The 24,413-nt window shown below is 45.5% G+C and overlaps 1 protein-coding gene across 1 annotated transcript; it reads right to left on the reverse strand.

Moving 5' to 3' along the window:
• Window positions 1-2,142: 2,142 nt before the first annotated feature.
• Window positions 2,143-19,097, reverse strand: CREB3L3 (cAMP responsive element binding protein 3 like 3). Its single transcript, XM_029285825.1, has 9 exons — window positions 18,975-19,097; window positions 16,638-16,941; window positions 12,126-12,244; window positions 10,861-10,986; window positions 9,360-9,466; window positions 7,522-7,590; window positions 7,270-7,354; window positions 4,372-4,468; window positions 2,143-2,462 (listed from the first exon to the last, which is right to left on the reverse strand). The coding sequence occupies exons 1-9, from the start codon at window positions 19,095-19,097 to the stop codon at window positions 2,143-2,145; spliced, it is 1,350 nt and encodes a 449-aa protein (XP_029141658.1).
• Window positions 19,098-24,413: the final 5,316 nt, after the last annotated feature.

Here is a 24,413-nt window from a genome sequence, read left to right on the forward strand (position 1 = left end):
CTCTCCCTTTTACAGGGTCTCTTCTGAGCTTGTTCTCCACCCTTTAGGCAGCTGCAGGCTAAGCCCTCTCTTATCTGTTCCCTAAGCAGCCTTTCTCTCCCCCCTCTCCCTTTTACAGGGTCTCTTCTGAGCTTGTTCTCTACCCTTTAGGCAGCTGCAGGCTAAGCCCTCTCTTATCTGTTCCCTAAGCAGCTTTTCTCCCCTCTCTCCCTTTTACAGGGTCTCTTCTGAGCTTGTTCTCCATCCTTTATGCAGCTGCAGGCTAAGCCCTCTCTTATCTGTTCCCTAAGCAGCTTTTCTCTCCCCCCCCTCTCCCTTTTACAGGGTCTCTTCTGAGCTTGTTCTCCATCCTTTATGCAGCTGCAGGCTAAGCCCTCTCTTATCTGTTCCCTAAGCAGCTTTTCTCCCCTCTCTCCCTTTTACAGGGTCTCTTCTGAGCTTGTTCTCCATCCTTTATGCAGCTGTAGGCTAAGCCCTCTCTTATCTGTTCCCTAAGCAGCCTTTCTCTCCCCCCCCCTCTCTCTTTTAAAGCCTGAGAACTTAGGGCGAGTCTCTTCTGAGCTTGCTCTCCGCCCTTTAGGCAGCTGCAGGCTAAGCCCTCTCTTATCTGGCCGTTCCCTAGGCGGCATCTTTCTTTCTCCTTCCCCCAAGGCCCTCCACGCATCCCACTACTACACCAATAAGCCCACGGCTGCTTTCCCAGAAGGAAAATAAACCGGGAAGCTGGAACTAGGGAGGACATCATCTGAGACAGCGAAACTTCTGAGCTGGCTTCGGTGCTCGGATTTCATCCGAGCAGAAGCCGTCACATGTCGAACCAGCCGCCCCACGCTTGCTTGAGCCCTCAGAAGAGAAAGCAGCCAAACCGCGGGGGCCGAAAGCGGCGGTTCACGAAACGGCAAAGAGAAAATAATCCAAACAGATGCCTCCCGAAAGCTGTTTGGAGCTTGCCGGAAGACCAGCCGTTGCCGTTACATAATCAGAACGTGCAAATTCACAGCCTCAGCCATCTGAGGAGGAGGAGGAGGAGGAGGAGGAGGAGGAGGAAGAGGAGGAGGAGGAGGAGGAGAAACGCCCCCCCTCCCTCCCTTCTTTCTGCATATTCGTTATCAGTTTCTTATAGAGGCAGATTACATCTTTATATCCCTGTTTTAAGTTGTTGGTTTTTTTTTTTAAAGTAAAGATAGCAGAGGCTGGATTAAAAGAACCACTGCTCCCTTCCTGGACTCTTAACCTTTCCACGGAAAGGTTACACGGGCGGTCCTCCACTTGCCACAGTTCGTTTAGCGACCGTTCAAAGTCGCAAAAAGCGACTTACGAACCTGTTTTTCCACACTTAACCACCCGGCGGTCACGCGATCGAAATTTCAACTGGTCCGTCTTTATGACGGTTGGGATGTCCCTGGGTCACCTATGATCCCCTTTGGCGGCCTCCGGACGAGCAAAGTCAATGGAGGGGAAGCCAGATTCGCTTAACGACCGGGTTCCTCACTCAACGACTGCAACCGTTGGCAAGAAAAGTCGTAAAATGGGGGCAAAACTCAACTCGAAATGTCAATTTTGGGGCTCAGGGGTGGGCATAACGGAGGGTGCAAAGCCGTAAGGGGTAACTGTACATTTCGGCTTTGACTCTCTTCCCCCCCCCCCGTCTAAAGAAAGAAAAGAACGTTTTGCATCCATCATCACTGCACATCAGATGAGCAGAAAATCTCGGCAAAAAAATCCCAATAATCAGATTTCAAACTCCATCTTCCCTATAATGAATACCTGAAGCCCCTAGTTCCACAAGGGACGTGGGGATGTGACACACTTTGCAGTGAAGTGCAATGTAAGGATCCACGGCTACAGACCTGCTGGGGGTCCCATCCTGGAGAATTCCGCCCCCCCCCCCCGTTTTAAAAATGGAAGAGGAGAACCGGGGCTCGGCCTGTCTTTTTTCAGGGGGTCCCCAAATAGCCCAGGAGGATTCAGACCCCCTCCTCTTGCTCTCTCTCACACACACACTGGGACTCTCTTTCACATTTTTTCCCCCGTCCCCCTCAATAGGAGAGACACAATACTGCTGCACGCACACACACATACACACAGTCTCCCCATCCCCGTCCTGGTTTAGTGAGGGAAAGGAAGCAGCCCGGTGGAAAGTCACAGCTCCTCTGTCTGTTCCGAGACCCCCTTTCCAGGCTGCTCCGATTCAGTCCAAGCCACTGATGTCAGATTTGGGCTTGGGTAGGGAACACCGGGCCTGAGTCCATCCAAAGATGCAGGTCTGCCTTCCGGGAAGACTTCCGTGTGGTTGCCCTCCTTCTGAAGCCTCAAGAGATCCCGGATCAAGGTGCTGGGCGCGTGGTCTTCGCTGTGAGCGGGCTCCTTCCAGAGGCTTTCCTGGCCACCCTGCTCGGCCTCCTTGCCCAGGGAGTGGACAATTCTAGAGGATGCATCGTTGTTGAGGGACCTAGAAAAAACTGGGAGGAGGACAGAGAGCATGAGGGACACACACACACACGCACACAAGGGATGGGGCGAACGGCAAAGGATTGATTCTTGAGGCACCATCTTCTGCCTTCCCTACTAATCTCTACACTAGCGACCGCCGGATCAGGCTCACAACAGTGTAGATTCTACTACAAATTCTGAACGTGGGTTGTGCCACTTGCCTTGGTAGAAGAAGTCTGAAATGGTATAGGGTTTCCTGCCTCAGCAGGGGGTTGGACTAGAAGACCTCCAAGGTCCCTTCCAACTCAATTTTTCTATTCTGTAATTCTATTCCGTAATTCTATTCTGTAATTCTATTCTCTTCTATTCTGTATTTCTATTCTATTCTATTCTGTATTGCTATTCTATTCTATTCTGTAATTCTATTTATTATTATTATTGTTGTTGTTATTATTATTGTTGTTATTATTATTATTATTACTATATTCAGAACAGAGTTAAAATACAAGATACAAAACCAAATAAAAATCCAAGAAGACATAAAAACAAAAACAAAACACAAAACAATCAGAACATTAAAAAGGTGCATCAAAAAAACCAATACATTGTACACATATTATCCCCTCCAGTTGAATACTGATTAATAATAATAATAATAATAATAATAATAATAATAATAATAATAATAATAAAGTTGGAAGGGACCTTGGAGGTCATCTAGTCCAACCCCCTGCTCAGGCAGGAAACTCTACACTATTTCAGACCAATGGCTGTCCAGTCTCTTCTTAAAAACTTCCAGTGTTGGAGCATTCACCGCTTCTGGAGGCAGGTGGTTCCACTGGTTAATTGTTCTCACTGTCAGGAAGTTTCTCCTTAGTTCTAGGTTGCTTCTCTCCTTGATGAGTTTGTCCTATTCTGTTCTGTTCTACTCTACTCTACTCTACTCTACTCTACTCTACTCTACTCTACTCTACTCTAGTTTTGAACATGTTTTTCAGTTGACTTGATTCAACCGTTTTCTCCTTTTAAGCCAACCTTGGTGACTTTAAGACCTGTGGACTTCAATTCCCAGAATTCTCCAGCCATGGCTGGGGAACTGCACAAATCTTAAAAGTTGTCAAGGTTGGACACCCCTGTTTTAAGCTATTAAAATTCTGGGCTCCCCCCCCCCCCCGATGTATCCTGCCTGGGCAAAACTCACACCAGTTAGGAAATAAGTAGAAGTTATCTTCTACCAGTTAGGAAATAAGTAGAAGTTATCTTCTACTTCCAACTTCTGAGCTTATTTTCTAGTTGACCTGATTGAACTGTCTTCTCTCTTTAAGCCAGCGGTATCTGACCTTGGCAACTTTTAAGACCTGTGGGACTTCCAACTCCCAGAATTCCCCAGCCAGCAGTTGAAGTCCACAAGTCATAAAAATCGCCGAAATTAGACACCACTGTTTTTAAGCCGTTAAAAGTCTGGGCCGTCTCCTGGCTGGGCAAAACTCACCTAAGCTAGGAACTTCAAGCCACAGATTTGACTCTGTGATATAAGCAGAAGTTATCTATACATCTATAAATCCTTGGGATCCAAATATGGCTCCTTGGGAATCCGGTGACGAGTCAATCTTTTTTCTTTCTCTCACTTGGGAGATTGGTTTGTATATTTGTGGTTAAAGCTCACGAAACAGAGACGTGGTTGGTTCCTCAGCACCGTTCCTCTCAAGGTAGAACTGGATTCTTCGGCGCAGCTGATGGACTTCTGACTTGAAGGAGGACCCATAAATCAGCCTAATCAACGTTGGGCTCTATCTCAGGATTAATCATCAACTTTCCTGCTGTGATTGCCCATTAGGTGTTTGAGGCCAGGGGACAGCATGCTCCAGCCAGCTTCGGTGCTTCCTCTCCTCTCTGCCCAGATGCCCACCCACCCATCCACCCACCCACTTTGCTCACCTCGCACAGGTACAAAGTCACCCCCGGTCTCGGCCTTGTTGCGGGTGAAAGGGCCAATGGAGGGGAAGATGATCAGAGCAAAGGAAAGCAGCAAGACCTGAGAAGCAAATAAAAAGATGCTGGTATCTTTCTTGAGCCGAGGGTTGGACTAGAAGACCTCCAAGGTCCCTTTGAACTCTGATCTTCTATTATTCTGTTATTCTTCCCTTAGGGGACTGGAGGCTAAAACATACAAAGAACGGTTGCTTGAAGTGGGTCTGTCTAGTTTAATGAAGAGAAGGACGAGGGGGACATGATAGCAGTGCTCCAGTATCTCAGGGGCTGCCCCAAAGAAGAGGCAGTCAAGCTATTCTCCAAAGCGCCTGAAGGCAGGACAAGAAGCGATGGTTGGAAACTCATCAAGGAGAGAAGCAACCTGGAACTAAGGAGAAACTTCCTTAACAATGAAACTAATTAACCAGTGGAACAGCTTGCCTCCAGAAGTTGTGGGTGCTCCATCACTGGAGGTTTTTAAGAAGAGACTGGACAACTATGCATCTGAAATTGCATAGATTTCCTGCTTGAGTGGGGGGTTGGACTAGAAGACCTCCAAGGTCCCTTCCAACTCTGTCATTTTACTCTACTCTACTCTACTCCACTCCACTCCACTCTACTCCACTCCACTCCACTTCACTCTCCCATCAAGATCAAATCTGGAGTAAATTTTAATCAAATTTTAAATTAGGTGTAATATGTTAGCTTTTTATCATTTGTCAGCCGCCCTGAGTCCGAAAGGAGAAGGGCGGGATATAAATACAATTAATAAATAAATAAATAAATGTACAGCCAGTGATGCCAGTGATGCGTCTCTTTGTAAGGAAAAAAAAGATATTCGCAAAGGAAGAGGAAAAGAAATCTAACAATAGCCGTAGCCTCTTAAAGAAAAATGTCCATTTTTTCCCTCTGAATATCAGGCAGATGTGTGCCTGTATCCGGGGTCTTCAAACTGGGCCCTTTTATGACTTGTGGACTTCAACTCCCAGAATTCCTCAGCCAGGCACACATGCCTGGCTGAGGAATTCTGGGAATTGAAGTCCACAAGTCATAAAAGGGCCCAGTTTGAAGACCCCTGGCCTATCTGGATGAGAGGCTTCGGTTCCCCTGGCCCCATTGGCGATAGAAAGTGGGGCTGGAGGTACTTTCGATCCATCGCCTCTCAAATTAGGGACTTTTCCCCACTGTGGAAGCGAAGTGCTCTCCACCCATCCTGGAGGCATCAGAACAGAATGAGAGAGTTGGGAGGGACCTTGGAGGTCATCTAGTCCAACCTCCTGCTCAGGCAGGAAACCCTATACCATTTCGGACAAATAGCTGTCTAGTCTCTTCTTAAAAACCTCCAGTGTTGGAGCATCCACCACTTCTGGAGGCAGGTTGTCCCCCTGGCTCGCTCTTCCCATCCCTGTTCCTCTGACCCCAGTTGCTACAGTCCCCCTGATTTCCCTCCAGGGTGGCAGAGTCTATATAGAATAGCCCCCGACTTACAACTGGGATTGAGCCTGGAATTACCCTGGTAAGTCATTGTAGTTGTAAATTGAGGCCAGATCCAATTATTATTTTTTTGACATTTTTGTGGCCATCGATAAGCGCACAGCATGGTGGTTAAGCGAACAGCATCGGTCTTAACGTTAAGTTAGTCTATTTTCCCCAATGGGCATTTTTTTTCCAGGGACTTTACGTAAACACTGGAAGCCATCAAAACTTCCAGTATTGGAGCATTCACCGCTTCTGGAGGCAGGTAGTTCCACTGGTTAATTGTTCTCACTGTCAGGAAGTTTCTCCTTAGTTCTAGGTTGCTTCTCTCCTTGATTAGTTTCCATCCGTTGCTTCTTGTCCTGCCTTCAGGGGCTTTGGAGAATAGCTTGACTGCCTCTTCTTTGTGGCAGCCCCTGAGACACTGGAAGACTGCTATCATGTCCCCCCTCGTCCTTCTCTTCATTAAACTAGACATTCCCAATTCCAGCAACCGTTCCTTATATGTTTTAGCCTCCAGTCCCCTGATCATCTTTGTTGCTCTTCTCTGCCCTCTTTCTAGAGTCTCAGCATCTTTTTACATCATGGTGACCAAAACTGGATGCCGTATTCCAAGTGTGGCCTTACCAAGGCATTGTAAAGTGGTATTAATACTTCACGTGATCTTGATTCTATCCCTCTGTTAATGCAGCCCAGCACTGTGTTGGCCTTTTTGGCAGCTGCAGCACACGGCTGGCTCCTATTTAAGTGATTGTCCACTAGGACTCCGAGGTCCCTCTCACAGTTGCTACTATTGAGCAAGGTACCCCTATACTATACCTGTGCATTTGGTTTTTCTTGCCTAAATGTAGAACCTTACTTTTTTCACCCTATCTTAAAGGTGCCAAGTTTTTTAAAAAAGACATTGTTTTAGAAGCCATTGCAGCCTCTCTTATGCTAAACTGGCCAGGCAAAAAAGAGAAATAATAGTTAGGCACCACTATTCCCATACAGGTAGTCCTCAACTTACAACTTACAAGGTTTAATGACCGAAGTTACAACTATGCTGAAAAAAGTGATTTGGAGCGTTTTTCACACTTACGATGGGGATCACGTGATCAAAATCCAGACGCTTGGCAAAAGGCTCGTGTTTATGATGGTTGCAGTGTCCCCGGGGGAGGTCACGTGATCCCCTTTTGCGACTTTCCACTCAATGGGGAAGCCGGATTCACTTAAACAGTCACGTTACTAACTTGACAACTGCAGGGATTCACATACCAACTGTGTCACGAAAGTTCGTCAAATGGGGCAAAACCCGCTTAACAACATACATTTTGGACTCCATTGTGGTCGTCAATCGAGGAGTAGCTATATCTGCCCGCCCACCCGTGTACACAGTCCCCGACATACCGCCACACAGGTGCTGGTTTGGGCAGCCTTGCCGCTGGACTGCATCACGATGGTCTGGAGTTTCTTCAGCTGCTGCAGGAGAGACCTTGGAAAAAAAAGGAGAACAAGGCCCCCTGTTAGGATCAGATTTTTGGGGGGGGGAGCAGAGGGCAAATTCAGGAAATTTAAGCGGGCCAGAATTTCTTCTATTGATTCGGTGAATGCCAAGCAGACTGGGGGGGGGGGCGCGGGAGGTCCATCTCCATCACTTACAAGTTCTGCTTCTCCAGGTGAACCACTTTGCGTTGGAGCTCCTGGTTGTGAGTTGTGCAAGCCGACATCCTGAAAAGCAAAAGGGCAACAGAGGTGAAGAGGGAGGAAACGGTTTAATTTCCTGACGGTTTATTCGTCTTTTCTTTTTTTAAGTTCTCCGGCCTGACGTAGCTAGTAGAAGGAGAAGCCGATCCAGAGGCTGGAGCAGGATGGTGCCTAAAGATCTCGCCAATTCTAAACGTATAGTAGTAGTAGTAGTAGTAGTAGTAGTAGTAATAGTAATAATAATAATAATAATAATAATAATAATAATAATAATAATAATAATAATAATAATAATAATAAAGTTGGAAGGGACCTTGGAGGTCATCTAGTCCAACCCCCTGCTCAGGGAGGAAACCCTACACCATTTCAGACAAATGGCTGTCCAGTCTCTTCTTAGAAACATCCAGTGTTGGAGCCTTCAGAATTTCTGGAGGCAGATTGTTCCACTGGTTAATTGTTCTCACTGTTGGGAAATTTCTCCTTAGTTCTAGGTTGCTTCTCTCCTTGATTAATTTACATCCGTTGTTTCTTGTTCTGCCCTCAGGTGCTTTGGAGAATAGCTTGACTCCCTCTTCTTTGGGGCAGCCCCTGAGATATTGGAAGACTGCTATCCTGTCCCCCCTCGTCCTTCTCTTCATTAAACTAGACAAAGGATCTTAAAGAGGCAGAAAAGCATGCCCAGTTTTCTTAGTAGCCCCAAGTCTCCCTCCCCCAAGCAGAAACCAGCTCTGTAGAAATGCAGATGTAAACAATCCATTCAGGAAGGTTGGAGGCCCCCAGCTAGAAGACACCTAAAATCTGCATACCCCACCCAAACTCTAAGACAGGACGTAATAGGATTAACCCACAGATGCTAAAGGGCACACCCAGACTCAGGTCAGAATACATGACACAGAAAATACAATGCCTCAAAACAGGAACAGAAAGCAACTCCAAACAAAAGGCTCCAGAGGGTATAAAAACCCACTCCCTACATGTGCTCGCTGTCTTTTCTTCCAGAGCCATCTTTCTATCTGGCTCTCCTCTTCAATAAACTGCAACCTTCTTTCTAAAGCAGGCACCATGTTGTTTATTCCCGGCTTGGACTGAACCATGATGAAGCCCTTTCCTTCAACAGAACAAAGAAACCTTGATCCATGTTCTAGTTTAGCTTGTTGATGATCAGATTGTGGTAAGCACACACACACACACACACACACACACCATTGAGAATGAAATACTTGGGGGAATATTAAAAAGGGGCAGAATATTATATTTCCCCAAGGAAGAAATGGAGAAAAATCTTAACAAAGGCAGAAAGCAGCCCCAGTCTTTCTTAATAGCCTCAGCCAGAATCCTCAAGTCTTTAGAGATGGATATTTTGTACCTATTAAGAAAGGCTGGGGCCAATCTATTCATAAGCAAAACGCCTTCAGCCCCAGAGCTGATGAGATTAAGAATTTACATTCCCCTACCCAAATTCTAAGGATAGGACATGACCTTTAGGACATAATAGGATTAACCCACCAGCATTAGACTAGCAAAAGACACAAAAGCCCACCTCATTGCACAACCCAGAAACATTTCCACTTCGAAGTCTCAGATCCCCATAAAGATCCGCCCACTCTCAACTCCATTTTGTTAGCTGCCCCAGAACCCCATGCTGTTGCTGGTTGTGCTCATCAATAAACAGAAACCTTCTTTCAAAAGCAGCCTCCATTTTATTCCCAGCTTGGAACCGGACCTGATTTTTTTTCTTTCAGCAAGATCAAACTCAAAATGTTGAAGGAGGCAAACGGGGGAAAATAACATACCGGCTTTCTAAACCATCAATGTATTCCTTCCGTTTCTTGCGACTTTCCTGAGCCGATTGTTTGTTCCGGATCTTTCTACGGATCTTCTTGAGAATGCGTTCCTCATACTGCCGATGCAAAGAGATCCAGCTTAGCTAGTCGTTTTGTTTTTAACAATATCCATTTCTTTATATCAAACTCAAAGAGTTTTTTGGTCCATTTGTGAAATAATATGCAATGACTGAAGTCCTTTATTTTAAAAAGTACATCAGTGACATTCTCATTGCATTCATTCTGGACAAGAGGACCAGTATTTTCCAGTGGGTGTGGTTCAGGGCAGTTGTGATACAGGTGGTCCTTGACTTATGACAATTTGTCTAGTGTCTATTCAAAGTTACAACAGCACTGGAAAAAAAGTCACTTATGACTGTTTTTCACACTTGCAGCCGTTGCAGCATCCCCATGGTCATGTGCTCAAAACTCACACGCTTGGCACCTGACTCATATTTATGACGGTTGCAGTGTCCTAGGGTCGTGTGATCCCCTTTTGTGACCTTCTGACAAGCAAAGTTGATGGGGAAGCCAGATTCACTTAACAAACATTAATTTGGGCACTTGGCAAGTTTTTATGATAGTTGCAACGACCGGTTACATTGTTGTGAGTCCGTGCCGGCCAGTGGACCCGGCAGCGGAGTCCGGGGAATCAGGGACCTGGAGAGCCATCAGAGTCGGAGGAAGGCTCTGATGAGCTCCAGGACTTACAATCTGGTGAAGAGCCTGGCCCCCTCCAATTGTGCTCAGGCTGAGACCCAGCTGTGCGGGGAAGCTGAGCCAGATTCTTCTCACAGCTGGAAGTCATCATAGATGCTTGCAAATGCAGACAGGCAACAAGAGCAGGACAGAGGGAGGCAATGGGGCGACTCCAAGGGAGGAAGAGAAGGCATTGAGAAGCCACGCCTTGGGGCTGCATAATAAAAAGGGAAGGTGTGGGCGGTGCTGATTGCTGAAGGCAACCATTTGCAAAGGACTTAAGTTTCATGGAATCAAATTCTGTTTGCCCTGCCTGTGAACAATTCTCCGTTTGCATCGTGTTTTCTTTGCCTTCGCTTTTGGGACATTTTGCAGGTCTGCACCTAATTAATAAAAGGGGTTTGTTTTTCCTGCATTTCCAGCCTACTTGTTAAAAGAGGGGTTTGTCCTTGTGAATTAACAAGGATTCACACAGGCTGGGACAGAACACACATGATCACCATCTGCAATCTTCTCAGCTGGGCCTCCGACGAGAAAACTCAATGGGGAAAGCCAGATTTGCTTAACGACGGCCTTAATTCGCTTAACGACGGCGGGACTCGCGTACTAGCTGTGGCAAAAATGTCGCGAAACGGGACAAACTCACTGAATGACTGTCTTGTGTGCAATGCAAACCTGGGGCTTAATTGCTATCGTAGGTTTGAGGACTACCTGTATTAATGAGTAATCCCCAATAATATTTGAGAAAAAGCACGGCCTCAGTGTGGCTTACCTTGGTGAGAGGGAGCTGAGTTGGAAGAGTCACCCCTTCCTTAGTCAGCAGTTTCTTCTCGTCCTCGGTCAGCACCAGCTCCTGGCAAGTCCCCGGGGTCTGCCTCATCGCTGCAGAGTTGACAGCCTGCTGGTGCTAGAACAGCACAAGGTAAGAATGGTCTGAGCTGGAAGAAGCATCTTCAATGTTCTTAGAAATAACCATCCAACAATAAACTGGGTTTCTAGATATCCCCATTGAAGAAATATGGAATAACAGAGTTGGAAGGGACTTCAGAGGTCTTCTAGTCCAGCCCACCGCTCAAGCAGGAGACCTGATACCAGGGGTCTTCAAACCTGGCCCTTTTATGACTTGTGGACTTCAACTCCCAGAATTCTTCAGTGCCTGGCTGAGGAATTCTGGGAGTTGAAGTCCACAAGTCATAAAAGGGCCAGGTTTGAAGACCTTCTGCCCTCTACCATTCCAGACAAGCAGTAGTCCAGTCTCTTCTTAAAAATAGTCAGCGATGGAGCACCCACAACTTCTGGAGGCAAGTCGTTCCACTGGTTAATTGTTCTCACTGTCAGAAAATTTCTCCTTAATTCCAGGTTGGTTCTCTCCTTGGTGAGGTTCCATCCGTTGTTTCTCGCCTTGCATTTTGGTACTTTGGAGAATAGTTTGACCCCTTCATCTTTGTAAGAGCCCCTCAAATATTGGAAGACGGCTATCATGCCACCCCTGGTCCTTCTTTTCATTAGCCTGGACATACCTAATTCCTGTAACTGTTCTTAATATGTTTTAGCCTCCAATCCCCTAATCATCTTTATGGCTCTTCTCTGTGCTTTTTCCAGAGTCTCAACATCTTTTTTGTATTGTGACAACCAGAACTGGATGCAATATTCCAAGTGTGGCCTTACTAAGGCATTGTAAAGTGGTATTAACACTTCATGTGATCTTGATTCTCTCCCTCTGTTAAGGCAGCCCAGCACTGTGTTGGCTTTTTTGGCAGCTGCAGCGCACGGCTGGCTCCTATTTAAGGGATTGTCCACTAGGACTCCGAGATCCCTCTCACAGTTGCTACTATTGAGTCAGGTACCATAGTTCTTCATATGTTTTGCCATCTACCCCACCCCCCCGCCCTAATCATCTTTGTTGCTCCTGCACTCCTTCCAGAATCAAATCTGATTCATTAGAAAGCGTTTTCAAGTGTTCTTAGAAATAACTGTAAAAAAAGTAACCAGCTTTCTAGATATCTCCATCATCCTTATTACGATTGAAATACTTGCCATTTCAGAGTTGTTGGAAAGAAGGAGGTTCTTAATTGTGAGCATGCAGGAGGGTGGATTTTGATGGGTGGCATCTGTTACTTGCCTCTCCTCTGCATAAAAACCAGCAGGCCACATACCTGCAAAGAAATAATAATAATAATAATAATAATAATAATAATAATAATAATAATAATAATAATAATAATAATAGTAGTAGTAGTAGTAGTAGTAGTAGTAGTAGTAGTAGTAGTAATAATAATAATAATAATAATAATAATAATAATAATAATAATAATAATAATAATAATAATAATAATAATAATAATAATAATAAAAAAAAAAAAATTTGGAAGGGACCTTGCAAGTCATCTAGTCCAACCCCCTGCTCAGGCAGGAAACCCTACACCATTTCAGACAAATGGCTGTCCAGTCTCTTCTTAAAAACTTCCAGTGTTGGAGCATTCACTGCTTCTGGAGGCAGGTTGTTCCACTGGTTAATTGTTCTAACTGTCAGGAAGTTTCTCCTTAGTTCTAGGTTGCTTCTCTCCTTGCTTAGTTTCCACCCGTTGCTTCTTCTCCTGCCTTTGGGCACTTTGGAGAATAGCTTGACTCCCTCTTCTTTGGGGCAGCCCCTGAGATACTGGAAGGCTGCTATCATGTCCCCCCTCGTCCTTCTCTTCATTAACTAGACATCCCCAATTCCAGCAACCGTTCCTTATATGTTTTAGCCTCCAGTCCCCTCATCATCTTTGTTGCTCTTCTCTGTACTCTTTCTAGAGTCTCAGCATCTTTTTTACATCGTGGTGACCAAAACTGGATGCAGTATTCCAAGTGTGGCCTTACCAAGGCCTTGTAAAGTGGTATTAATACTTCACCTGATCTTGATTCTATCCCTCTGTTAATGCAGCCTAGCACTGTGTTGGCCTTTTTGGCAGCTGCAGCACACGGCTGGCTCCTATTTAGGTGATTATCCACTAGGACTCCGAGATCCCTCTCACAGTTACTACTATTGAGCAAGGTACTCCCTATACTATACCTGTGCATTTGGTTTTTCTTGAAGGAACCTGCTGGTTAGGGAACAGAAAAAAATCCAGCTTTTCAATGTACATGGAAAACTGCTTTGGAGCAGATAAAGTTTGTTCTTCCAGTACATTATTATCTTATCTGACTGAGAGCCACACCTTGGAGGTCAGTCAAGCCTTTCTGGTTACTTGCTAATCTGAGTTCTGGTGGTAATCGTTTGATAACAACAAAGTTAACATGAGCGCACACCTGGAGGAAGAGAATATTAATTTTACACCAAAAGCACAAACATTTTAGGTTTCATCCTGCAACAGTCAGGATCTTATGATTCTAAAAAGATCTTCTGCTTCACTTTGCTGCCTAATGAAAACGTCACACTCACAGTTCTGAGGCCACCTGAATTGTTCCAAGCTCCACTTAGCACTCGGGGTCTTATTGTGTTGCAACGGTTACTCCAGTGCGTCTCAACCGTGGCAATTTTAATATAAATGGACTTCAACAGTTAGAACCATTAACCAGTGGAACAACCTGCCTCCAGAAGTGGTGGATGCTCCAACACTGGAAGTCTTTAAGAAGAGACTGGACAGCCATTTGTCCGAAATGGTATAGGGTTTCCTGCCTGAGCAGGGGGTTGGACTAGATGACCTCCAAGGTCCCTTCCAACTTTATTATTATTATTAACTCTGAGAGTTCTGGCAGCTGAAGTCCCCTTGTCTTACAGTTGCTAAGGCTAACTTGATTGAATCTTGATTGAATCCCTCTGTTAATGCAGTTTAGGATTGTGCTGGCTTTTTTTGGCTGTTGGAGCACACTGTTGGCTCATATTTAATGGATTGTCCAGTAAGATTCCAAGATCCCTCTTGCAGTTGGGTTTGTTACTTTCGCAGTTAAGTTGGAGACCCCTGGATTAGAGCAGGGGTTTTCAACCTTTTCACCCATTGTGCCACTTTTAGGATATGGCAACATCCGAGTACCACCAGTCGCCTAGCAAGGTGTCAAAAACTTGATGTCTCCAAAAAAAAAAAAAAAAGGAAAAAAGTGATAAAGTACAGGTAGTCCTCAACTTACAACAGTTCGCTTAGTGACTGTTTGAAATTATAATGGCACTGAAAAAAGTGCCCCCCCAAGCCACAGCTGAGCAAGACACCTGCCTGCCCACCTGGCGGCGCTCTTCCTCCTGTCTGAGGTTTTCATTGTTGTGAGCATTTCTGTTGAGGATTGGCAGCGGGGGTGGGGTGGGGGGTGTTTGGTTTTTATCCCCCCCGTCTGCTGGGTGGTTGCAGCAGGTTTTGGTCACTTCACATGACCCTGGGACACTGTGACCGTCATAAATGTGAATCAGTTGCCAAGCATCTGAATGTAAATCACAAGACCCTGGAGATGCTGCAACATTCCGGCTGATCGGCGCTTCTTCTGGGCTCAGCAGAAGCACCAGGATCAGTGCCAAGCTCCAGCTGGAGCCTGATGCTGATCCTGGCGCTTCCACTGAGCCCTGACAGCCCCGAAGAAGCGCCGATCAGCTGGAAAGCGGCACTGATCCTGGCGCTTCCACTGAGCCCTGACGGTCCCGAAGCTCCAGCCGTCTCTCGCTCAGGCTTGTGCGGTGCTGCCACCGGTTCAGCTCATTCCCCTCCCCTGCCACCACTTTTCTAGGATGGTCGCGTACCACCTGCCAGGTGCCAATGTACCACATTGAAAAGCCCTGGATTAGAGGACCTCTTAATTTCTTCTGACTTGTACGTTCTATAATTTTAGGATGCTATCTTTTTTTGGATTTGAGCACACAGGTGATCACATCAGGCCAGGTTCTCAATACACATACCAGAGTTTTCAATGGTCTGAATCAGCCGATGGAGATTCTCAGTCCTCCAGGTTGTCCCAAAGGTGCTTTTTCCACCAGGCAAGTGGACTTTCTTGTTTTTCTTTGAAGACGTTTCGCTTCTCATCCAAGAATCTTCTTCAGCTCTGACTGGATGGTGGGGAATAGCAGAACTGAAGAAGCTTCTTAGATGAGAAGCGAAATGTCTTCAAAGAAAAAACAAGAAAATCCAGTTGCCTCATGAAAAAAGCACCTTGGGGACAACCATGACCTGGATGACTGAGCATCTCCATACAACCGGCTAACTTATAACAGAAGAACAGAATTGGAAGGGACCTTGGAGGTCTTCTAGTCAAACCCCTGTTCAAGCAGGAGACCCTAAACCATTTCAGACTGGTGGCTGTCCAGTCTCTTCTTTAAAAAGTCCAGTGATGGAGCGCCCACAACTTCTGAAGACAAAATGTAACACTGATTAATTGTTCTAACTGTCAGGAAATTTCTCCTTAGTTCCAGGTTGCTTCTCTCCTTGCTTAGTTTCCATCCGTTGCTTCTTGTCCTGCCTTCTGGTGTTTTGGAGAATAGGTTAATAATAATAAAAATAAAAATAAAGTTGGAAGGGACCTTGGAGGTCATCTAGTCCAACCGTTCCACTATGGTCACGGGATCAAAATTCACATGCTTGGCAACTGGATCCTATTTATGACGGTCGCAGTGTCCCCGGGGGGAGAGGGGAGAAATCATGTGATCCCCTTTTGCAACGTTCTGACCAGCAAAGTCAATGGGGAAGTCAGGTTCCCATGACAACGGCACTACAAATTTAATAACTGCAGTGATTCACTTCACAAATGTAGCGAGAAAACTCGTAAAACGGGGCAACATTCGCTTAGCGACATAAATTTGGGGCTCAGTTGTGGCTGTAAGTCAAGGACTAAATGTATCCTGCGGAAGCCAATTTATAGATCTTGTTCCTTTGGGGTAACTACCCATAATCTGTCTACATATATCATATATAACGATATCAATATACCCTCTCTGTATTCTGAGCTCATTTTCCTTCTCTCTGTTTAGCAGAATAACAGAGCTGGAAGGGGCCTTGGAGGTCTTCTAGTCCAACCCCCTTTCACAAGCAGGAGACCCTAGACCCTAGACTAGACATGTCAAACACAAGGCCCGGGGGCTGGATGCGGCCCACGAAGTGGTTTCATGTGGCCCGCGAAGCCATCCTGGAAACAGTGAGGGAACGGCCCCCGCTGCCTTGGCCCTGGCCCAGGCTGGCCGGGAGCCAATGTACAATTTTGTGGTGGCCATCTATGCTGAAACGCATTCAGTCTTAGCTCCACAAGGCCATCCAGAAACAGCGAGGAACCAGCCCCTGCCGTGTCGGCCGCGCCCCCTGGGTGCATGCTGGGGAGTGTCACCCTTTGTGAGGAATGAAGAAATGGACCATGCCTTGGCGCTTGCCCCGGTCCCACCCCCTTCTGCCAGAGACCCTCAGATCTGTCCCAATCCTGCCCAGGCCCCCACAGGCACCCTTGACGCGAACGATGTAGAGCTGGCCATGCCCACCCAGTAGGCCACACCCACTCCATCCACGCCCACCCAGTAGGCCACACGCACCCTGGCCACACCCACCCAGCCCTCTGGGGGGTTCACATGGTTTAACATTCAAGGGAAAACAGGGCACTCACTGAAGTCTATGGATACGTCCATCTCTCTCAGCTCAGCGGCTGGTCCTTTTAGGGCAGGTAAGGCTTGACAGGTGTCCTGGCAGGGGGCGTAGGCCAGGTCACTGGCTGAGCTTCCATCAGAGTAGGCCTCCGGGCTCCCAGTGGGAACATAATGTGGAGGGCTGTCCAGCTGATCGGAATTTGGATCCTCAGATATGCCACTGTCACTGGCAGCTGGAGACCAGCTTGGAGAATCTAGGACAGTGTTTGCCGCTCCCAAGATGGATTTGATGAAGTCGTCATTGTCTTGAGGGTTCAGCAAAACCTACCGATAGAGCGTAGAGGTTCTCCATGAAAAAGCCCACCTTAGAAAGCCACCTTCCTACAAGCGAAACTTCAACAGAGCAAACTCAAAACTCTTGGATGTTACATAAACCATTATTATCGTTCTGAACCATTTTAACCAGGCCCCGAAACAGGATATTCTCAATTTTCGATTCATTGAAAAATAAGCCATTTTTGCCTGAATTGCAAAGAGGGCAATAATACCCACTAAGAACATTACCTAGTAAAATGGAAGACCAGTATTAAACTGGTGTCCCTCTGAGGGATCCTTGGTGCTCTCTGAACTTGGTTATTTTTTTTGTTAGAAATTCTGTTTATATATATTGCACCATATAGAGCAAAGAAAGGGTACTGTCACCATGTGCTTTACTGCTCAACTATATAACAGGAAACAGGAAACTGTACTCAGAACAAAAAAGCAGAGTATATATACCATAGATCCAAACTTGTAAACACTGCCATCTACTGGCTGAATACTACTGCATAAAAATACATTCCAAGAAACTAGCTAACATCATCAGTGCTTTATCTAGTTTGGGTAACGAAATGTCTGCAAGAAAACAACCAAGTTCAGAGAGCACCAATGATCCCTCATTTCAACCCTAAGCCACACATATTCTCCTTTATTGGTATCCCTCTTCCTCCCCACTTCTGTTCTGTTTAACGCTTGCAAAATAATAATGAGTAGAACATTTTCAGTTGGGAACTGACCCATTGCTTTAGTCAAGGGCACTGTCAGATCCACAAGATAGGGCAGGTAAGAAAAGAGACTCAACAAGTGATACCAAAACTCTGCTAATTTGGGCAATAATAGCAGAATTTTAAAAGCTCTTATACTAATGAGAGTCAAGATGGGGCAGTCTTGAGTTTCTTTCTAACACTTTTCTGGGTTTAATTTGTGCTTTGTTGCAAGTTTCTGTATTTCTTCAACAAAAAGTAATAATAATAATAATAATAATAATAATAATAATAATAATAATAATAATAATAATAATAATAATAATAATAATAAAGTTGGAAGGGACCTTGGAGGTCATCTAGTCCAACCCCCTGCTCAGGCAGGAAACCCTATACCATTTCAGACAAATGGCTGTCCAGTCTCTTCTTAAAAACTTCCAGTGTTGGAGCATTAACAGAGGGATAGAATCAAGATCACGTGAAGTGTTAATACCACTTTACAATGCCTTAGTAAGGCCACATTGGAATACTGCATCCAGTTTTGGTCACCACGATGTAAAAAAGATGCTGAGACTCTAGAAAGAGTACAGAGAAGAGCAACGAAAATGATCAGGGGACTGGAGGCCAAAGCATATAAGGAAAGGCTGCTGAAATTGGGGATGTCTAGTTTAATGAAGAGAAGGACGAGGGGGGACATGATAGCAGTCTTCCAATATTTGAGGGTCTACCCCAAAGAAGAGGGAGTCAAGCTATTCCCCAAAGCCCCTGAAGGCAGGACAAGAAGCAACGGGTGGAAACTGACCAAGGAGAGAAGCAACCTAGAACTAAGGAGAACCTTCCTGACAGTTAGAACAATTAACCAATGGAACAACCTGCCTCCAGAAGCGGTGAATGCTCCAACACTGGAAGTTTTTAAGAAGAGACTGGACAGCCATTTGTCTGAAATGGTATGTTTCAGTATTTCTCCTTTCAGGGGATGTAAATATGCTTCTTCTGGCCAATGTGCTTCTTCTACCACTATTGTTTAACTTCCTCTTGTTGGTGATATTAACCTCCAAGTGTCGGGCTACAAAGTTTGGCACTGAGCATAGGATATTTTCAGTACTTTTTGCCGGAATGGAGCAGTTAACTCTATTCTCCTAGGTCAGGGGTAGGCAACCTTGGCTCTTTTATGACTCGTGGACTTCAACTCCCAGAATTCCTGAGTCAGCATGGCTGGTTCAGGAATTATGGGTACTGAAGTCCACAAGTCATAAAAGAGCCAAGGTTGCCTACTCTGTTCTTAGGTCTTGCCCAGCTGCTGCCCCCTTTCTCAACCCGGCGCCATCTGCTCACTCTGCCTTCTTGTGCCATCCAAGGGGCCTCTAAGGATCCCAGCTCCACGTTGCGAAGGACTCCATCCTGCCCGTCAAAGAGGAGATCCAATAACTCCATGCCGTCAAGATTGGGGCAGGCCATAACTGCAAGAGAGAGAGAAGACGAGTTAGGCTCAGAAGCTACTGCTACTTATGCAGTGCTGGGTGGACCCAACAAACAAGCTTGTTAAACATGGAGTTAGTTGAACCTGTCAATAGAATCGAAGTCAACATCTTAATTGGTTGCATCACCCCAGTTGTCACCTTATACCATGATAAGGTTTACTGGTTTGACCCGAGCAGGTTATGGGAAAGGAGCAATTGTGGCTTATTTCCCTAGGCCAGGGGTAGGCAACCTTGGCTCTTTTATGACTCGTGGACTCCAACTCCCAGAATTCCTGAGCCAGCCATGCTGAGGGGAAAGGGAGAGGTTTTCAAGCTGAGCCATGCTGGCTCAGGAATTCTGGGAGTTGAAGTCCACGAGTCATAAAAGAGCCCAGGTTGCCTACCCCGGCCTAGATGGTAGATAGATAGATAGATAGATAGATAGATAGATAGATAGATAGATAGATAGATAGATAGATAGATAGATAGACAGACAGACAGACAGACAGACAGACAGACGATAGATACACCTAGACCAGAGGACTTCAACTCCCAGAATTCCTGAGCCAGCATGGGCTATGGCCCCTTCATGACTATGGCCCCTTCATGACTCATGGACTTCAACTCCCAGAATTCCTGAGCCAGCCATACTGAGGGGAAAGGGAGAGGCTTCCAAGCTGAGCCATGCTGGCTGAGGAATTCTGGGAGTTGAAATCCACAAGTCATAAAAGAGCCAAGGTTGCCTACCCCTGCCCTAGGCTTGTTGTATACAGGTAGTCCTTGACTGACAAGCATTCATTTAGTGACTATGGCACTGAAAAAGTGACTTATGACCAGTTTTCACATTTACGACTGTCGTAGCCTCCCCGTGGTCATGTGATCAAAATTCAGACACTTGGCAACTGGCTCGTATTTATGACGGTCGCAATGTCTCGGGGTCATGTGATCCCCTTTTGCGAGCTTCCGACGAGCAAAGTCCATGGGGAAATCTAGATTCCTTTAACAACCATGTTACTAACTTAACAACTGCAGTGATTTGCTTAACGACTGTGGCAAGAAAGGTTGTAAAGTGGGGCAAAATTCGCTTAACAGCTGACTCGCTTAGCAACAGAAATTCTAGGCTGAATTGCGGTTGTAAGTCCACAATTGCCTGTAGTAGCTAGGCATGACTCTAACCAGATTAATCTTAATTTACAAGTAGCATTTGCTTAATGATCAGTCCTTTACAACTGTTTGAAGTTATAGTCACAGAACAGATGATTGACAGCCCATAAGCACACACACACACACACACACACACACACACACAAAGACATACACACATACACAGACACTGACCATTGTAAATGATTATGCTGCCTTCCCTCTATGACCATATTTCGCGAGGGTCACTTTTACAACTGGTCAACTGTGTTCCGCAATCAAGCGGCTGCGATTTGCGACATGATTTTTGCCAGTTAAGAAAATCACACTTAAGAACAATGGGATCCAAATCTAAAATGTTAGCTAAGCTTTGATTTTACATATTTTTAAGAACATTTAGCTTTTAATAGCATTTTTACATTGTTATTGTTTATATATGAATTGTTTTCAATTTAACCGACGTCGGCCATCCAGTGTCCTTTCCAGGAGATGGATAGCCATATAAATCTGATTAATAAATACATAAACAAATAAACTTCAACAGCAAAACTGCTGCTTCCACTCTGTAGCGTGCGCTGGTGCGTGTCCCCTCGATGCAGCTGGAAGAGATGGTGCGTTGGTTGCCTTCAATGGGAAATATCCTCATTTCAAAATTGCCCTTTCTAGTAGATTACAATAGCCACCATCCACTCCTCCCAGGTATTGGTTAAAGTGGGAGTATTAAATTATTTCCCTGAATTCTTCTCTGGCCAATTTTTCTCTAGTCCCCTTCCATCTCTGTGCCATGTCTGTTTTTCAAATAGGTCCCTAGGTCTTCCCACACCTTTATACAGAATCTTTTGGAAAACTTTCAGAGACAGTAACTTCGGTGTTATTGTCCACTGATATTGGACAGCTAAAACTCGCCAACTGATTTTTATTTTTATTTTGCAGGCAGAAAACGTTAGCACCTTTGGGGGGGGGGAAATCTCACCTGAAATCCTGCAGAGCCTTCACCAGTTCGTGTAAATAAAGCCCATCGAAACAAACAGATAATGTCATTTGTTCAAAGATATATTCCCACGTTCCTTTTAAAACCGCCTCTTCATTTTTGACCGTGGGGACCAGCATTTTAGAGTTTATCTTCAATGAAAGGTCTACCTCTACCAGTTTACCTGTCCCAGGAAGTGCTTTTGGCTCTACCCTGTGTTCGCGAAGTACTGTAAAGGGGGCTGTCATAAAATCAGGTCTGGTCTCAACATATGACTATCCTAACTTACAGTGAAAATTCCTAGCTCCATTATGATTGTAAGCCGAGGATTACCTGTACTAGAATAGAATAGAATAGAATAGAATAGAATAGAATAGAATAGAATAGAATAGAATAGAAGCTGGAAGGGACCTTGGAGGTCTTCTAGTCCAGCCCCCTGCTCCAGCAGGAGAAACTATACTGTCTCAGACAGGTGAATATCTAGTCTCTTCTTGAAAATCTCCAGTGATGGAGCACCCACGATTCCTGGAGGCAAGGAGTTCCCCTGGTTGATTGTCCTCACTGTCAGGAAGTTTCTCCTTAATTCCAGGTTGCTTCTCTCCTTGACCAGTTTCCAACCATTGTTTCTCGTCCTTCCCTCTGGTGCTTTGGTGAACAACCTGGCCCCCCTCTGCCTTGTGGCAGCCCCTTAGATACTGGAAGACTGCTATCATGTCTCCCCTATTTCTTCTTTTCTTTAGACTAGCCAAACCCAAGTCCCGCAGCCGTTCTTCGTATGTTTTAGTCTCCAGGCCTTGGATCATCTTAGTTGCTCTTCTCTGAATTTTTTCCAGACTCTCAACATCTTTTTTGTGATATGGTGACCAAAACTGGCTGCAGTATTCCAGGTATGGCCTTACTAGGGTTTTATAAAGCGGTACGAATGCTTCGGGTGATCTTGATTCTATGCCTCTGTTTATACGTGACAATGTTTCTTAAAAAAATGGAGGTACAGTCACAACTGAGACAGATTCACCAAGAAACACACTCTGTACAAACAGTACGCTGTCGACTAAGCTACTGAGATAATCAGAAAGATCTGTTCTGTGTCTGTGTAAAGAAATGAGTCTGTATATTGACAGCGATGTATCTACAGTATCTCTTTCTCTAGAAACACGCACAAAGATTTGAGGAAAGCTGTGCGCCGAAAACCAAATCATAAATTCAAATTGTCCATTGAAATTATAAATTCAAATTACAAATTCAAATTATAAGGTCTAGTCTAGCGAAAAGAAGGACTAGGAGTGACAGGATAGCAGTCTTCCAATATCTCAGGGGCTGCCACAAAGAAGAGGGAGTCAAGCTATTCTCCAAAGCGCACGAAGGCAGGACAAGAAGCAAGGGATGGAAACTAATCAAGGAGAGAAGCAACCTAGAATTAAGGAGAAATTTCCTGACAGTTAGAACAATTAATCAGTGGAACAACCTGCCTCCAGTTGTGGGTCCTCCATCACTAGGGGCTTTAAGGCAGAGGCCCCAAACCTTTTGGGCACCAGGGACCGGTTCTGTGGAGAAAGGTTTTTCCACGGACTGGAGAGTCCGTAGTTTTGTGTGCTGCCTACAGCCCACGGAGCGGGCTTTGCTTGTTTGTGCTGGCATGCCACGGCCCGGTACCGGTCCACGGATTGGGGACCCCTGCTTTAAGGGATTGGAATGCTATAGGGTCTTCTGCTTGAGCAGGAGGTTGGACTAGAAGACCTCCAAGGTCTCTTCCAACTCTTGTTATTCTGTTAAATTCTGTTAATAAATAACAGTTAATGCATTCTTGGCAAAATAGACACCCCGTGATTAAGGCTCAGCCTCCAGACATTTATTCTTCCAGTTTGCACAAAGCAACTATACCCAGTAATTTGGAAGATATTTCCAGCTTTGAAAAAAAATGTAATAAAAACACTGTAGATATTTGAACAGCTCGGGGTCCTTCTAATCCAAGGAATTTTTTTCTGAAAGCTACGAAGTTTGTTTGCTTGTCTATCGCCTTCTGATTAGCACACTTATCTTCATGTACCACTCGCTTAGTGCATGTTTCTCTTCTCTGCGCCCAGTCCTGACCTCTGCCCTCTTATTTGCCCTGCACTTGTTTCCAAAGGTGGAACCTACTGGATTAATTTGGAGGAAAAAAATGAGATTGCACCGCCTTACCCACTCGTGAGAGCGTCCTCCGATCTCGGTTCGGTTTGGTCCAACGTTTCTAATCCCAAAGGTTTTCGTTGCTGCGAAGTTGAGCCGTGGTTATTTTCTTCTCCGGTCTTCAGTCCCTCTGTCCAGTCAAAACCTCTTTTTTTTTCTCCCCACTATGTGGCAAAGTTTAAACTCCAACAATACAAAAATAGCGTCAGGCTCGCTCAATCCCTCCCCTCGTCCAACTCTCCAATGGGGGAAAAGACTGTCAGCTCAGCGGGCAGAGAAGAAAAAGAAATCAGGCAATCATAACTGGGACAATTTGGGTAACCATTATCTAAATAACTTTAGTCCACCCTGCCTGTCGTTTCTAATTTGAGTGGGCGCTGAGCTGAGGGGTCCAAAGTCTTTGGCTGGGCTGTGTCACAGTGACCTTCCACCTACTTTTCGAAAATAATTCTCTCTCCCTCTTCCCTTGAGAAAACAACAATAGCGCGCTCATTAATTGGCTTTTAATCACAGTGGCCGATTGATCTCAGCGGTTTCCAAATGGCGAATTTACTGGGAAAATACAAAATTGCACAGGGAGGCTGGTTTACGCTCAACTCTCGTCCTCTCGGTTTAATGCACCTGCGTGATGCAGAGTTGCTGTTATCAGTCAGGTGGTTGGCACAGAAATTAATTAAGGAACGGATTAATTAAAATGACGAAAGAGCCCAGTCCTTCACGTCTCAAAGCAGCCGTAGGATTCCTTGGGGGTAATCTTCTGTTCCAACATGGAGACGCCACTTTCTATGGTCTCGCACCTGCTGCCCGATGGCGGGGCCGGTTGGATGATGACCTGGTTCGGCACATTACCCGTATAAATAAAGTTTGGGGGTAGTGATGAAATCGTCAGGCTAGAAACCAGGAGTCCACGAGTTCCAGTCTCGCCTCAGGCACAAAGCTAGATGGGCGACCTTGGGCCAGTCGCTTTCTCTCAGCCCTAGGAAGGAGGCAGTGGCGAACCACTTCTGGAAAAAACCTTCTCAAGAAAACGGC

Source organism: Protobothrops mucrosquamatus, unplaced genomic scaffold (assembly GCF_001527695.2).
Source record: "Protobothrops mucrosquamatus isolate PMUCROS unplaced genomic scaffold, P.Mucros_1.0 scaffold2299, whole genome shotgun sequence".
Taxonomy (NCBI): Eukaryota; Metazoa; Chordata; class Lepidosauria; order Squamata; family Viperidae; genus Protobothrops; species Protobothrops mucrosquamatus.

What these genes read in the sequence shown, in the direction of transcription:
- CREB3L3 (XM_029285825.1), bottom strand. Translation starts at nt 19,097, where the DNA reads ATGGCCTGCCCCAATCTTGACGGCATGGAGTTATTGGATCTCCTCTTT. An exon ending in GGATGGCACAAGAAGGCAGA is followed by an intron (nt 16,942 to 18,974) that starts GTGAGCAGATGG and finishes CTCTATCGGTAG; the next exon opens with GTTTTGCTGAACCCTCAAGA. An exon ending in GGACGTATCCATAGACTTCA is followed by an intron (nt 12,245 to 16,637) that starts GTGAGTGCCCTG and finishes ATTTCTTTGCAG; the next exon opens with GTATGTGGCCTGCTGGTTTT.